This window comes from Rhea pennata, chromosome 1, assembly GCF_028389875.1.
Source record: "Rhea pennata isolate bPtePen1 chromosome 1, bPtePen1.pri, whole genome shotgun sequence".
NCBI lineage: Eukaryota > Metazoa > Chordata > Aves > Rheiformes > Rheidae > Rhea > Rhea pennata.
The window spans coordinates 216,435,004-216,450,432 of record NC_084663.1 but is presented as its reverse complement, the minus strand read 5'-3'; the positions used below and the strand labels follow the sequence as shown (position 1 = coordinate 216,450,432).

The 15,429-nt window shown below is 49.4% G+C and overlaps 3 protein-coding genes across 3 annotated transcripts; all 3 read right to left on the bottom strand.

The window, feature by feature from the left end:
- Positions 1-264: 264 nt before the first annotated feature.
- LOC134142045 (olfactory receptor 51Q1-like) lies at positions 265-2,284 on the bottom strand. Its single transcript, XM_062578774.1, has 2 exons — positions 2,229-2,284; positions 265-1,093 (listed from the first exon to the last, which is right to left on the bottom strand). Exons 1-2 carry the CDS (start codon positions 2,282-2,284, stop codon positions 265-267), a joined length of 885 nt encoding a protein of 294 aa, XP_062434758.1.
- A 2,666-nt stretch (positions 2,285-4,950) lies between these two features.
- Positions 4,951-9,212, bottom strand: LOC134142037 (olfactory receptor 52R1-like). The gene is made up of 2 exons (XM_062578761.1): positions 9,200-9,212; positions 4,951-5,903 (listed from the first exon to the last, which is right to left on the bottom strand). The coding sequence occupies exons 1-2, from the start codon at positions 9,210-9,212 to the stop codon at positions 4,951-4,953; spliced, it is 966 nt and encodes a 321-aa protein (XP_062434745.1).
- A 3,644-nt stretch (positions 9,213-12,856) lies between these two features.
- On the bottom strand, positions 12,857-14,970 carry LOC134142030 (folate receptor gamma-like). The gene is made up of 4 exons (XM_062578749.1): positions 14,830-14,970; positions 13,967-14,155; positions 13,455-13,590; positions 12,857-13,176 (listed from the first exon to the last, which is right to left on the bottom strand). The coding sequence occupies exons 1-4, from the start codon at positions 14,965-14,967 to the stop codon at positions 12,857-12,859; spliced, it is 783 nt and encodes a 260-aa protein (XP_062434733.1). The 5' UTR covers positions 14,968-14,970.
- Between the last annotated feature and the right edge of the window lie 459 nt (positions 14,971-15,429).

Genomic DNA, 15,429 nt, shown 5'->3' with positions numbered 1-15,429 from the left:
CAATTCAAGGACGGAATAAGAGAGTAAGGACTGTGATATAATTTTACACAGTTAATGTATCCAATATAAATAGTTCTGAATTGTTTCTATCTTCACCCATAAGAATACGTTCAAACGATGTATATGCCATAATGAGTTCATCCCACTTGTCTGTGGTGAGCTGTTAGTGAAGATCCTTTATATTTGGTGTTGGCACAGGGAGAAGACCCTGCTTGGTGTGAGGACCCTGAGGACACCCCTGCGGATCTGTTTAGCTTTTATGCTCTAGATGATGGGGTTCAGCACAGGGGGGACCATCAGGTAGATGTTGGCCATGAGGATGTGAACAAGAGGGGAAGCATGTTTGCCAAAACGGTGAACCATGGACAAGCCAGCCATGGGGATGTACAGTACTAGGACTGCCAGGATGTGGGACAAGCAGCTGTTGAAAACCTTGAGACGCTCCTCTGGGGATGCAATGCTCACAACTGCCTTAGCAATCAGCATATATGACAAAACTATTAGCAATGGATCTAATACCACCACGAGAATGACCACCACTAAACTATACAGGCTATTGAATGTGACATCTGCACATGCCAGCTTGATCATGTCCTGGTGCAGGCAGTAGGAGTGGGAGAGCACATGGGACCGGCAGAAGGGCAACCTTCTTAGCAGGAGGAGGGATGGGAGCACCCCTAAGAGACATCTGCACATGACAGCCAGCCCGATCTTGGCTATCCTGGCGCTGGTGAGGATGGAGGCATATCTCAGCGGGTAGCAGATGGCCACATAGCGATCAAAGGCCATGGCCAGAACCACTGAAGACTCCATGAAAGAGAATGAATGAACAAAATAGCCCTGAGCAAAACAAGCATCGAAACTGATTTCCCTGTGGTTGGCCCAGAAAACACCCATCACAGTTGGCATTGTAGACAGAGACAGCCCCAAATCCGTGATGGCCAGCATGGAGAGGAAACTGTACATGGGCTCGTGGAGGCTTGGGTCGGTCCCGATGACAAAGAGGATTGTGCAATTCCCCACCAGTGCCACAACGTAAATACAAGTGAAAGGGATGGAGAGCCAGATGTGGGCAGCCTCCAGCCCCGGGATGCTTCAGAAAGAATGAATGACAGGAGGAGTTGGAGCTGTTGGAAGACCACATGATGGACTTGGGAGTATCTATATTTAAAGCAGAAAGAAAAACCTTTGAAAAATAAGGGTACTGCTCACAAACCAGAAAATACACATATGCATATTTATGCAGGCAAATGCTATCACTTTATAAATCACCTGGGTTCATAGCAGTGGTTAATTAATGTGCTGCTGATTATTTTTCCCTCTTAATTGATGACTATGGGGTAAAATATCCAGTAATGAGGCATAGTCTTAGACCAAAGCATAAAGGAGTTTGGAAATTTATCACCTACATCAATATATTAGAAGTTCCCCCAAATAATGTTTTTTTTTTAAAAAAAATATTATTGATTTAGAGTCATAAATTATGATTCAATCGTATATATTCATTTCACACTGAATTAGGCTTTTTAAATCCCTGTGATCCAGATTTCTTCCTAGCAGCTGAATTCCAGTACTCAGAATGTAACTTGTAAATATGACTGGTTATCTGACAAAGCCTGTAATTGTTCATCCAGTAAAAAAGAAATGAATAATGATTTGTGAAAATTTAAAGTATAGAAGTAGTGCAGATTTCACCTTAAGTGTCAGCACCGGAGAACTCCCAGAGGAAGAGAAATGCAGGACTGCAGCTTGGGGCAATGCGGGCTCCCTCATCTACGCGGTGGGAAGGGCCGGGATAGGCAGCTGGTGCTTGTGTGCCAGACGGCACTGGAGAGGCAAGGCTTGCTGCCTAATCTCTTCGGAGTGGGAGACCCTTGAGCAACTGCGCAACAGCAAAGTCACTGCTACGAATTAGAGATCCCTCTGGGAACTGAAGCTCCAAAACTTCAAGAAGAGCACTGACATCGAACAGGAAATAAGATCAAATCTTTCAGAGCTGTATCAAAGGAGAGAGGTTTTTTTCTTGTACTAAGGGGAAAAAAGTCTCTTACTGAAGGATTTATTTAGTTTAGACTATTTGATGGAGAAAATAAAAGCCAAAATGATGTAAAAATTGTCCATCTGTCTCCATGTGGTGGACACACATGGCCTTCCAATAGAGCCCACAAGCACAATGTGACCCACTGATAGGAAACTGAAGGTTCTCAGAAATTGAACTGAAATAAAACGCTATTAGTCTGAAAAATCTGAAAAAAAAAGAGAAAACATTGACAAAAATCTTCATTTTTTGGAACTGTAAAACTAAGAACAGAATTTCTACCGAGATGTGTATTTTGCCTGAAGGCTATATTATGGACTTGATGAATGTCAGATACAAAATTCTTCTGGAAATGTGATGCAAGACACCACAACAAATCACCACAACAGTCTTTTCTAGATCTAATATTTTCTAACCCTCTTGTAACTGGAGGGAAAAAACAAACATGAATTAAGATATTAATTAGAACAAAGAAAAGGGATAAAACACCTTATCCTTATTTTGCTTTTGAACACCCTATAGCTAAACCTATTAGCATCAAGATGAGGCTCTGTAAGTGTCATCTGAGCAGGTATGAAACCTCACTGTGATGTTCCTGTTCTTCTGCATTTCAGAAACTTACCAAATTCTGCTGCAGAGATTCTGTTTTAACTGCACTGAGAAAGCCTGAGTCAGACTAATGCTTCACACAGCTGCTTATAAGATCTCTATGAAACCCCCACAGGCAGCTTGAATGAAGGAACTCAAGGGAACAGACAAAAAAAAGATAGGAAATCAACATCAAATCTGCCTTCACTTCTAGGCAAAGAGCTAGTAGCCTGTGACACATGGTAATGTTCATGAGCTTTGGGGATCAAGTCCCCGCTGTGCAAGGAGCCATATAGACACACATCTGAGAAAACTTCTCTGTGCTATATTCCTACAACATAAGGCATCACTGGGTCTAAATAAGTCTCTTGAGTCCTGGTTTGCCTGGATGTGCAGAAAAAGTTTGCTGTTGTCTGCTAGGTGATGCCATTCAGAGGAGTTTGGGACCTGCTGCTACCGATGTGCGAGAGCTGAAGCCTAGAGTTGGCAGAGCAGTGACAAATCCCATCTGCTCTTGGATATTCAAGAGATACGAAATTCATTCATGTCCTGTCACTAGGTGGGAGGGATGTATATACCTGTTCTGATCACCTGCCTGCCAGCTGTGTGTGTGTGATGGTGTCTGCACACAGTTGTGCAATGTGTCTCCTGTTCACTGCCAAGCAGAGGTGTGGTGTGGTGTAGATAGCAGTAATACAGGCACTCTTAATCTCTTTTCCCTCATTTTGTGCCTTAAGCACACTAGAGCATCTGCCCAATGCTCATTCAAAAGAAGCACTTGTCCACAGAGCCTTTCAGTGATGGTAGCTGGCCTCTCCCAGACCAGCAGTTGCCCCATGTCTGTATATCCAGCACCTGGTCCCAGCTCTGCTCGAAGAGGTGTTCTGGGCGAAGCATCTTGTGTCATCAGCAAGTGTCTTCCAGGTTCTTACTGGTCATATCGCAAGGATGTTGCAAAGCTTGCACATGGATCCTGTCATTTTCAGTTCTTCTACAAAGGTTCTTCCTCCAACTTATTCATCTGGGGAGAAGGTAATGGGACAGACAAGAAAGGGCCTTGACTAGAGAGAATTTGTCTTCTGTGGCCCCAGAATCCCCACCGCCTTGCTTGTCCTTACTTCCTGCTGTGTTAAGCTCTCTTTGCTGAAATTTTGGTTATGGAAACAGATTTTCAAATCAAGGGGTATCAACATCATTCTGCTTTTCAGATATCCCCCCACAAGGTGAGAAGATACAGCAGCTAAGAGACTGTTTCACTCCGATTCTGGAGGGTATGATGTCAGCAAAGGACTCCCGCCTTTCAAACTTGGTGGATTATCTCAACACAGTGTATTGCCTCCTCATCACACTCTCAGCAGTTCTCCAAGGGGCTGGATCCTTCTAAGCTCTAGGTCACTTTTATTTTCTGTCCTCAGTCTGGGGTAGGTCTGTTCCTTGCCAGGGAAGTGAATGGTGCCTGAGGAACCTCTACTCATGTTGGAGGGAGCTTGGAGGGTCTGGCTGATGTTGTGTCACTGACAGTGGCAGGAGACAAGTGTTCAGGGAAGGAACAAGAACGCTGCAGGAACCAGGGGATAATTTCTCTGTTAGCTTCTATCAATCTGAGGCTTGGACACTTCCTGAACTAAGAGCAGGATTTTGTGATGAATATTCCTTAATGGATTTTTTTCCTGAGGATTTGTCTTGTCGTTCAGTTAAGACTCTGCAGACTTCTGGCATTTGCAACTTACTCTGACATGTCCCCTTAATCCTGTTGTGTGAAAAACGCCTCTTGTAATTGGTTTTAAATCAGCCACCTGCTATTTTATTTAATGCTTCCTTATTCTGGCATTAAAAGAGACAGAAAATTACTCTCAAATGTCCTGTTAAAGTCATGGAATTTTACAGACTGCTTCCCTACCCTATCAGTCATCTCTCCTCCAGATGAAGGAGAAGAAGATAAAGTAGGGTAGTGTGAGGATGTGTACCCAAATCCCTGAAGAGAGTGGTCATGGGAAAGCAGTAGCCATTGGCTATTGGGGGGGTTTACATAGATGTATATTTTAAAAAAATTGTGCAATGTCAGTGCCCCCTCCCCAACTACCAGCAGGCGAGCGAAGAATCAGAGGGTCTGCACATATGAAGGTAGACACATACACAGGCAAGGGCACTTCACAGTGAGCCCCGCACAGGGAGGACAGGGGCAGTGAAGGGCAGTTTTAGGAAGGTCCTCAAAGGGGTTTCCCTTCGTAGAAGGGGGGCCAATGCAGTGCAACATACCAGCACTCAGCTACCACAGTGACAGCCACCGGGTCTCAGCAGGCAAGCAGTCAGAGAGAGGAGAGTCAGGTTCCCTTCCGCTGTAAGAAGAGGAGGACCACTCTGTCGCGGATCTGCTTGGTTCTCACTCCATAAACAATGGGGTTTAACATGGGGGGCACCAGCAGGTAGAGATTGGCCACCAGTATATGGACATGGTGAGGGATGCTCTGGCCAAACCGGTGGGCGAAGGCCGTGAAGAGGGCAGGGATGTAAAGTGCCAAGATGACACAGACGTGGGATGCACAAGTGCTGAAGGCCTTGAGCCTTGCCTCTGTGGATGGCAGCCTCATTACTGCTCGAAGGATCACAGTGTAGGACACAACAATCAGAGTCACATCAAACCCAGCCACCACAAAAGCCACAAAGAGGCCATAAACGACATTGACTCTGGTCTCCCCGCATGCCAGCTTCACCACAGCCATGTGCTCGCAGTAGGAGTGGGAGATGACGTGCTGCTGGCAGAAGGACATCCTGCGGAGCAGGAAGCACATGGGACTGACGAGGATGACCCCACGCACCAGCACCACGCTCCCCAGGGTCAGCACCACCGGCATGGAGAGGATGGTGGAGTGCCGGAGTGGGTAGCAGATGGCAATGTAGCGATCCCAGGCCATGGCCATGAGCACTCCCGACTCCACTGACGAGAAGGTGTGGATGAAAAACAACTGAGTAAGGCAGGAGAGAAACCCGATCTGCCCAGAGCCTGTCCAGAAGATGCTGAGCATTTTGGGTAGAGAGGATGTGGAGAGGACGAGGTCAGTGAAGGCCAGCATGGCCAGGAAGAGGTACATGGGCTCGTGCAGGCTTGGCTCTGTCTTTATGAAGACAAGCAGGGTGATGTTCCCCAGCACAGCAACAGCATACATAATGCTGAAGGGGAAGGCAATCCAGAACTGCTCCTTCTCCAGGCCAGGGATGCCAGCCAGGAGGAAAGTGGGAGAGTGGGAGAAGGCGGTAGAGTTCAGAGATGACACGACTGGGCTGGAGAAATGGTGCTGCTGGGAGCAAACATCCAAGAACCTGTGAAAGCATGTGCATTTGTCAGCTGACAGCAGAGCAGCAGAGGTCGTGGTGGGGCTGTGGCTCACACAGGGCCCAGCTACTTGGCTGGTAAAGGAGAGGGCAAGGAAATGGATTTTCTCTTCCTTTCAGGTGGCCATGGCTGTAAGAAGCCAGAACATGTTTTACTTTTTGCTCCCGGAACGCAGGGGTGAAGCGCAACCTGAGCAAGTCCACAAAGGACGACAGAGCAGGAGAGTGACTCGTGGGGACGGCAGGGCTGCTGCTCAGAAGGGCCCCGACGTGCTGTCAGGACTGCAGGGAGTTAATGAAGGCAAAGGCCAAATCCTGCATTGCTGGTGGAAGAGTGCTGTGCAGGAAAGGGGGTTGGGAGAGGCTGTGAAGGAGGAGCTTTGCAGGGCAGGGCTTGGGGTCCTGGCAGAGAACATGATGCCCATGAATCAGTGGTGGGTGCTCACAGCAGAGCGGCCAACTGCCTCCAGGGCTGTGCTGGCAGCAGAGCTATGAGTGGGGCCAATGCCACAGCTGCAGCCCTGCTCAGCTCTGCTGGGGCCACGTGTGGGCACTGGAGCCAGTCTGCGCCCCCCAGGATGAGGCTGCAGGCAGCCCCTTGCAGTCACAGGTGGGTCGGGGCTGGAGCCTGGGCCACGAGAGAGGCCAAGAGCTGCGTGCGGGAGGTGGGAGAGGAGGGGGTCTCATCTGCACTGGGACTCCTTGCGGGGAGGGAAGCCAGAGCTGGAGCCTCCTCAGGGGGGCCCAGAACCAGCTGCGAGGCGACAGCACAAGCTGCAGCGGGGATAGGTCCCACTAGGCGTCAAGAAGTGCTTTTCCCCAGGCAGCCGTCAAACACTGGGAGAGGAGCCCAGACATCCTGCTGCAGCTCTGTCTTGGAACACATTCAAAGCCCAGCTGGACACAGCTCTGAGCAGCCGCCTCTGCGGGACAGGACCTGGAGTGCAGTGCTGGGCCTGAGGTCTCCAGAGGTCCCTCCAACGTACATGATTCTTTCTTTCTTTTTTTCCCCCCATTCTGCAGTCCTGTGATCCTGGGGTTGGGGCAAACAACAGCTCTGTTCAGTGAGTCGCTTGCTTGTTTTGCTCCTGCAGCTCATGGCTTGGGCATTGCTGCAGCTGCCTCTGTCAACCTGCCCCACAGGTGGGAGAAGCAGGGGTGTCCCTCTGGAAACAACAGGGCTAAAATACTACAGCCCAGGGGAGCAACCTGGAGCTCGAGCAAGTTCAGCTGTCCTGCCTTGCAGCAGTGCCACAGGCACAACCACGGGGTGCTTTTTGTGACGAAATGGGGGTCCTCGCCATCTGCAGACGTACTCATGACTCTGGAGGGGGTGCCAGAGGATGGGGCGGTGGCCCCATGGCAAGTGTGGCTGCCCACCCTACAACCTGCCTCTGCTCAGCACTTTTCCTGCCCCTTCTGGAGGAAGCTCTGCTCTCAGCCCCAACGTACCTGCAGGCTGAACACTGCTGCGGGAGGAGGTGCCCCGTGTTTGAGATGGGGCCACCGACTTGAAGACTGGGACTCATTACAGCACGTGCCCTTGTAACAGCGTTGTAGTCCCAGCCTTTGGAGGCCCAGGCTAGGCACCCCAGTCAGGGATAATGCCAGAAAGCACAGCTGGGGAGGTGAATTTGGGGAAGGTCACGGAGGGTTCTTCTCATCAAGTATGCCGTAGCTGGTTTGGGAAGATGCACCTCTGCCAGGCTGCCTCTGCACGTAGCACAAGGCAGCTTGGAGAAGGAATTGGGGCTCTGGGCTGCAAGCTCCATCTGCAAGCTTCTCCTGGTCCAGGTTCAGAGGCAGAAGGGCCATAAGCTCCACAGCTCTTTCCTAGCAACAGCTCTCCGGCTCTGGGCCCCTTAGTGCCTGCCAGGCACGGAGACATCTCCAGTGGAACATTTGGCCTGCAGTGTTACAGCTCTTGCACCCTTCCTTGCCCTCCCACTGCACTCAGTCGATCGGTCACAGAGCTCCCCCACAGCAGCCACACTCCTGTGCTGCCCATGGTTGCTGAGGAAGCATCAGATGCTCTAAGGAGAGGCTGCTGATGGCCTCAGGGATGCCAAGAGCTCAAGGCTGAGTGCAGAGGGACACGCAGGACAGCTCTACTTGCTCTGCCTCCACTGCCGAGTCCCTAACAGGGCTAAATTCTTACAGGCTAGGGCATTTCCATGTTTTCATCACCCCTATCCCCACTCCACCCCCAAACAGCATCTTGTTCCTCTTTCTGTACAGATTCATTCTCCTGAGAGCATCATGATCAATGCACAAAGCTCTTAGGAGTTCGTATTCTGCATTGCAGGGAGAGAGGAAGAAAACCAGCAAGACGAGAATACAAGGGGGCTCCTTCCTCCAAGAAAGCCCATATAGCACAGCCCGAGGCAGCCCAGACATGGGAGGGTGGCCTGACCCCAAAGCTCTCACCTGAGCCCTGCTCCTGCAAGGAATGCGGGTCCACTGCTGCAGGGGCAAGGATGGAGCCACAGGAGGAGGGCTCAGCTGCCCGAGAGCCGGGACCTGGAGGTATTTAACAAGTCTGCCAAGGAGTCCCTGGAGGGCCATGACGCAGGTGAGAGATGCAGTCCCCAGGCATGCCCGCAGTGGGCTCAGAGGCACACACTGCAGCCAAAGCCCTTCCTCAGCCAAGGCCAGTGTACAGTTGCCCAGGATGTTTGGAGAGGGGCTGCAGTCTTCAGCGCAGCATGGCCAAGGCATCCAAGACTGATCCAAATTCAGGCACAGCTGGTGGTGCAGAAAGCAGCACACTGACATCCCCCTAAGTTGCTATTGGTCCTTGAGGATGCCGAGAGAAAAGCAAGGGGGAGGCTGTGGCCGCAGCACCTGACTTTGCTCCCACACTTGGCACAGCGAGAATGGCATTTTATGCCCTTATCCAGCCCATTTCTACCTGCCAGTCCCGTGCCCCTGCCACGAGCAGCTGACTAGTGGTAGACTTGGCCCTGTCTGTCTGTGCTAACTAGGGCCTTTTGCAGCATGACTACAGGCCAGTTCACCGTGGCCACCAGTGCCGAGCAGGATCACCCTTAGGATCCTTCTCATCTCATCCCTTCGTGGCCTAAGGTCTCATTTGCCATTTCCCGTGCCTGCAGAGTTTGCCTTGCTACGTCCACCTCACTGCACTGCTCCCTGCACACACGCAGATCCTGTAGCGTGAAAGAGGCAACCCCAATGCTTCCCCTTTCCTATGGAGTGCTGCTGTGCCCTCCCCATGCTGACTCCTCTCGGTCATTCCCACCCTCTTTTCTCTGGTGTTTGAGCCCCCACAGACTATCCTGCTTCAGCAAGGGGCTGAGACACAGAACCAAACCCTGCCAGCTTAGGCTAGTGTGCAGTTCAGCTTCCTGTGCACGTTGAGGAGACCAGAGCACAACTGCCAAAAGGAATACCAGTCAGGAGAGTTATCCAACACGGCTAACTGCTCACTTCAAACTAACAAGTGCAAGTGACCCAGTATTTACCCCAGGTATGCAATACATGTAAGGTTCTGCCACATTTTTCTACTTGTTGTGGGGGCAAAGCCAGTACTTAAGTAATTTTTGGTGTTAGATCAGGGCTATCAACACAAACCATAGCAGGAGATTGTCCCCACACAGAACATTCACAAGAAAGGCACACACAAGAGCACATGGAAACAGTGAAAGCACACTAAATAATTGTTGCTTGCATTTGCCTTGTCCTATTGAGGTGCACTGCTCAAGGCATGTACACCAAGCACAGCGTGGAAGAGAGCCGGGGAAAGCTGGCAGCTGAGGAAGCTGCAGAAACAGCCAAACTTTAATTCACCATTTTAACTGGAAGGTGCTGCCAGCCAAGATGAGCTGCCCTCTCTGTGCTGGTCTCATCAGAGAACTCCTCTGCCACTTGCACTCTCCAAGAGCCGCTAGACTGCCGCAAGTGCGTCAGGCAGGGAGAGAAGAGTAATGACAGCTCCAGCTAGGTGAATGACTCGCATAGGGAGAGTAAGAAGTAGACTACGTGCGTATCAGTCCACCCCAACACTCACAGCAGCTCTAGTACAGACAGCTCTTTGGCCTGGCTCACCTCCACACAGCAGTAAGGGGGGCAGAGGAGGGCAGACAAAGACAGAAGCAATGTTGGGCCAGTCCGATGGGCAGCAGTTTCAGCATATCATGTGAAATCAGCGCTTTCCTGTCCCTGTACAGCTGTGGATAGCGTCTTTTCAAGTAATTAAGTAGTTAGAGCAAAGATAGCCAGCTGAAAAGACTTCTGTAAAATTCTGTTCAGTTCAACCCATTTCTGGACTTATTCGTAAGAAAACTGCCAGAGAAAATGAGTCAAGAGTGGTATTTAACATGCTAGGATTAACGCATGAATGACTGCTAAGTTGAACCCTATCTAAACAAGGTGTATTCAATATAGAAGTTAGATCAGGTGCAGTTTTGAACCTTTTTATCTGCTCAGCCCTGAAATGAGCTAAACTTCACCTGTTATGCCCAATGGACATTGATCTAACAGCCTCTTCTCCTCAAGTGTCTTATCTCTAGCACAGCTTCACTAAAGCTGAAGTTTCCTGTAGTATACAGAGAGTTGTCCCTGCTCAAGTAATAACATTGACATGTTCACTCTGTTCACATGGCTGCTTTTCTATCTGTCATTAGGCACTGCAAATCACTACAGCTCAAAGGATTTTTACAAGTTAAAAACTGAAACCTCCATAAAAAAAAGCAGAAAGAAATACAATACAACCATAAAAAAAAAGAGAAGAGACAAGTAAAAGCAAGAAGAGCGTGAAAACTAATTTCTCTGCTATCAAATCACAAGGTGCTCTGCACAGCTAGCATCATAGACAAACTCTAATCAGTCATGACCAGTATGGGTAGTAATTTGCACACAAGCTTGCAGAAGCTCAGATCCAACCTGGTAGTAGACAGTTGTGCAGTTCCCCACAAACAGCACAAAGCAAATCAGAAAAGATGCAGTCAGCTGTACCCATCTACCACTCCAGGGCTGCTCTCAGGGTTAGCACACCCAAGCCCTGCCAGTCAGCACTGCTCCATGTTGACACACTGCAGTGTGGATGCTCCGCAGTGCATGAATCCCCCCGTACCTATGAAGAAGTAGAAGTATGAGGGTGCAGCCTAGCCTGAAAAGTGAGGACCACCACATTGCTGTTGGCAGTCATGACTATGGGACTCTTCCAGCAGGAATCAAGGGACAGAGAGAAAAGTAACTGCAATTGCAGATCAATTTGTTTCCCCTATGGAAGGCCCAGATTTCACACAGTCACTTGCAATAAGCAAAATGCTGCTATTATTGACAGGCATGGGAATAGCCCCTCTAGAACTAGTGAAGTGCCCAGGGAGCAAGTGGCTACAACTAAAGACTAATAAAGCAGTTGTTAGGTTTTCTTGTTAGCTTTTTTCTTCAAAGGCTGAGATCCTAGAATAGCTTCAGTAGACAACACAGTGAAGCTAGGAAGTGTCTGTGTCTGATCATAAAGCAACCAAAAGTAATCAGCTACAGTGGAGGTTGTACAATTAGAAATGCATAGAGCAATAAAACACACACTGTTAGGAATAGCTGCTTTGGTTTAAAAATTCCTTAAAGCAGTAGAAGATAGAGCTCTGAAGACTATGGACATTGGACAATCTAAGCCCGCTGAGCATTTTCCCATTACTTCCCCCTCAAGCGCATTTCACAAGTTGAAGTTCTGCTAGAAACTTGTTTCCTCTTCAGAAGGAAAGTAAAAAAGAGTCAGTACAAGCCTTTACACAGCTACTTATGAAGTCTGAAAATCCCATTGGGAGGTTGTGAACAGTTACCCCACAGCAAAAAAAAAAAAAAAAAGAGTGACAGATATACAGCCAGAAACAGGTTACAGGCAGGGGGAGGAGAGCCATACAAGTCAACCTGACCTTTGAAGCACAGGTGCAGCAAAGGAAGCTTTCAGAGTACATCTGTTTGAAAGTGTGCATTTTCATTCCTAGCTCAGGGAATGTGTCTGAGGAGGAACATCATAGCAGAACCGTCCTAGTCCTGCAGCTGTTCAATTTGTGGTGAGCCATTACAGCTATTTACCTTTAGCTCCAGAAATCCACACACAGATCAGCCTGCACCTGGCTTTGGGAAGCCATCTCCAAGGGAAGGAAAAGGGCATTGGAGAATAGTTAAGGCTAGGGACAGAAGCACCCATGATGTCTTGCTTCTTGTTATGCCTAGGCTTGCAAGAGCACCAGTGTGGACAAGCAGAAAGCCATGTCTCTCCTCCAGTGGGATGGAGCAGAGCACAGCACCCAAGAATCTCCCAGGACATGTAAAGTAAGGCTGCAGCTTCCCTTCCCCCGAAGGGTTTCTTCATCTATAAACACCCTGTCCAGGTCAAAACAGTAGGCTTATTTCACACCCAGAAACCTGTTACTTCCTCAATAGTATTTATTTCAACTTCAGTGGAACAAGGCCAATTAAGAACACTTATTATCACTCTTCACCCTTCAGAGATCTGGAGAGGAGTCCAAGAAACCCAGCACCAGAGCTCAGCTGAGGACCATAAACAGCAATGCCAAGTTAGAACACAGCTGTCAGAGCCTGTCCTAAAGACAGGAGAAGCTGAGCATGTGGTGGGAACAAATGTGCTGAAGGAGCAACACATCCTATGCCAGAGCAAAGTGTAGGACTTCCCTCCAGAGCACGGCAGAGAAAGTGTCCTTCACCACTACCTGTAAGCAGAGGCAGACAAAGTCCAACAACAAAATTCATGTCAAGCACTTACTGGCCTGTACAAACAGTTCAGACAGATCTAAGTGTTATCCATGCCTTCTCCTGCAGGACAGCTCATTTCAGAGTGGCCAAGGCCCTTGGACAAGCTATTAGAGGGATCCCCCACCATCCACAAGGCCAACAGCTCCCAGGTTCCTAGGGAAGCATCACAAGGGCAAGAGGCAGCAGAACCAGGGCTGGCCATGGCAAAGCACATGCAGCTTTGCCTGTCTCAGCAGGAGTCATGTTCTTCATCCAAGCAGAAGATCTCTTCTTCCAAGCATAGTATTTTGCCACAAGCACATTGGGGTTTCCCTGGGCAGGATCAAACCACATCTGGATGCAGCGCCCACTGCCCCGGCGCTCTGTGGTGTATTTGTAGGAGTTGGACCAAATCTTCTCACACAAGTCAGCAGGTCGTGGGAAGACGTGGGAGAAGGGCCTGCACATGGAGCCCCAAGGACAGCGGTTTGTTCCTAGAGACAAACAGTACCAGAAGGACCCTTGTGACTGAACACATTTTGGTTCTTTCCTCCCATACAAAGGGGTGGGCCACTAGGTAACAGCCTGCCCACAGCTCATTACCGCATACATGCTGGTGGACTGTGGCTTGACTACCTTCTAGTTTGCAACCCTCAAGAAAAAGTGAGAGCAACTAACTGTTTTGGCTTTGACCACAGGGCAGGCAGCAGTGACACTCCCAGGTTTTTCTTGGCAGAGATAAGAGAAGGCTTGTTCCAGAGAGCCCACTAACCTGTTGCCCAGTTCCAGCCCTTGTGCCAGTTCTCTTTGCAGGTGACATAGTCTTTGCAATCCTCCCACCACTCCTCGCAGTCCTCTTTGCAGAGTGGTACATTGAGAATCCTCTCCCGACGCCAGCTGCTGTCAGCCTCCAAGAGAAGAGGGCAATACACATTGGTAGTGACCCTCAAAAGCCAGGGGCTCTGCTACATCCCAGAGTTCCTCTGAATCCCCCTTCCAGCCTTTTCCCCAGGCTCCAGAGCTGGCCCTCCTAAAGTTACAGTCTCAGCAAACATATCTTGATAAAGAACATTTAATATCAGCCTCTCTGTGTACCTAAGCAGACAATAGCAAAGTCATTTGTTAGTCTAGCTATCAGATGAAAAGGCTCAACATTCCTGGAGAGCACATGCCCCAGCCCACATCCAGGCATGCAACAGCCTAACATACAGGCACCAGTATATAACATATCATAGGACCAGCACAAGCTCCATTACCTCAAATCACAGTAGAACTGATACCTACCTTGTCAATCCAAGGCCCCAGGTTGGGTGAGCACTCATACAAGCATGTGTCCTGGATGAAGTGCCTCTTGCACTTGGGTGGCATCACCCCACAATGGTTCCAGTTGAAGTTGTAGAGATACGACTGGTCTTTGTGGGCTTCTGAGCTGGTGTTGGCTGTGCAGCAGGCATTGTCCTTCCAGGGGGAACACTGCAATGAAGCAGGAGACAGGCCCATCAGGAAGGCCAGGCAGCAGCTGAAATTAGTCAGAGGCTGCTGCAGGTGCCAGCTCCCTGCACTGCCTCCAGCAAGAGCATTTGCTCTTCTGCAGCAACTCAAGGGTACTTCAAACTGCAGAGCTTAGATCTGCATCAGAGCAAGAGGGGGACCACAAAGATCAGATCCTAGCCTAGATCACACACGCAAGATTGGCACCACAGAACAGAAACAAAAACTCCCTGCTTCCAGGGAAGCAACAGAAGCTGCCTGCTGAACACTGGCTGGCTGTTTGTCCTGTCCCCACTAAGAGCTGGGGACCAGAGCTCTCAATGAGTAGAAAGCAGCTCTAATAGAGGGATCAGAAGAGAATCTTGCCATCATTTATCTCACTGATCTCAGGTAGCTGAGCCTTGAGGGAAAGTGTCTTGGTGGCACCACCACCATCTTGTCTGCTACAGCCTTTTGGTGGAAGAGGCAAACAAGTCAGCCTCGTACACAGCACAGACTATCTTTCCCAGACAAGAAGCTGCTAAGCCCAGAGCTCCACACTAGCATCTTTGATCTGGGAAAGCAGGCAGAGGGGACCCAGACAATCCCAACGGACATATCCCAGACTGCAAGAGTGATAGTTGGACAGAGACATCACCAAGACAGCAACATCATACCTGGCCATACAGCAGCCCCTCTGGGCCAGGCTTAGTTTTATGGTGCTTGGCATCCATGCAGATATTCAGCAGTGGGTCCTTGGCAGTAGTCACTATGGAGGCAGCCAGCAGCACAAGCAGCACCTGCCCTGCTGCCATCTCCACGGAGGCAGGAGAACAGTGAAGCTGCACAGGCAAAGGGGTTGTTAGCAATTCACAGCACCAAGAAACATGGCACAGTGCTCCAAAGAAAGGCTGCAAGGTCAGCCTGATGTTATCTCTGGACAGGCTGTCACTAATTGACAGTCAACCTCTGAAATCCCACAAGGCACCATGATCAGCAAGACAATGCTCTGTTAGATCCTTTCAAGCTGGATTCCTTTTTACACTAAGCCAGCCCACTGTTTAAGTTCAGCGCTCTCAGAGTCCAAGCTTCACACAAGCTAGACATCCCCAGTGATGTTTTTAGCTAGTGGTTCGGAAGAGGCAGTTAAGAGCAGTAGCATGCCAACACCTTGCCTGGACCAACAACTACAAGAAGCCCACCTTGTTTTCAGGAATAGCTCAAAAGAAAAAGGCATTTGTTTCGGTTCATCTGCAACTCAGAGCCATTACAGAGCC

Excerpts from the sequence above, each read along its gene's own strand:
- LOC134142045 (XM_062578774.1), bottom strand. The coding sequence starts at position 2,284 with ATGAAGATTTTTGTCAATGTTTTCTCTTTTTTTTTCAGATTTTTCAGA. Across the intron at positions 1,094-2,228 it reads AGATTTTTCAGACTAATAGC|CATCCCGGGGCTGGAGGCTG; the intron begins GTTTTATTTCAG and ends TTCTTTCTGAAG.
- LOC134142030 (XM_062578749.1), bottom strand. The coding sequence starts at position 14,967 with ATGGCAGCAGGGCAGGTGCTGCTTGTGCTGCTGGCTGCCTCCATAGTG. Across the intron at positions 14,156-14,829 it reads AGGGGCTGCTGTATGGCCAG|TGTTCCCCCTGGAAGGACAA; the intron begins GTATGATGTTGC and ends GCTTCATTGCAG. Across the intron at positions 13,177-13,454 it reads GGGCTGGAACTGGGCAACAG|GAACAAACCGCTGTCCTTGG; the intron begins GTTAGTGGGCTC and ends GTTTGTCTCTAG.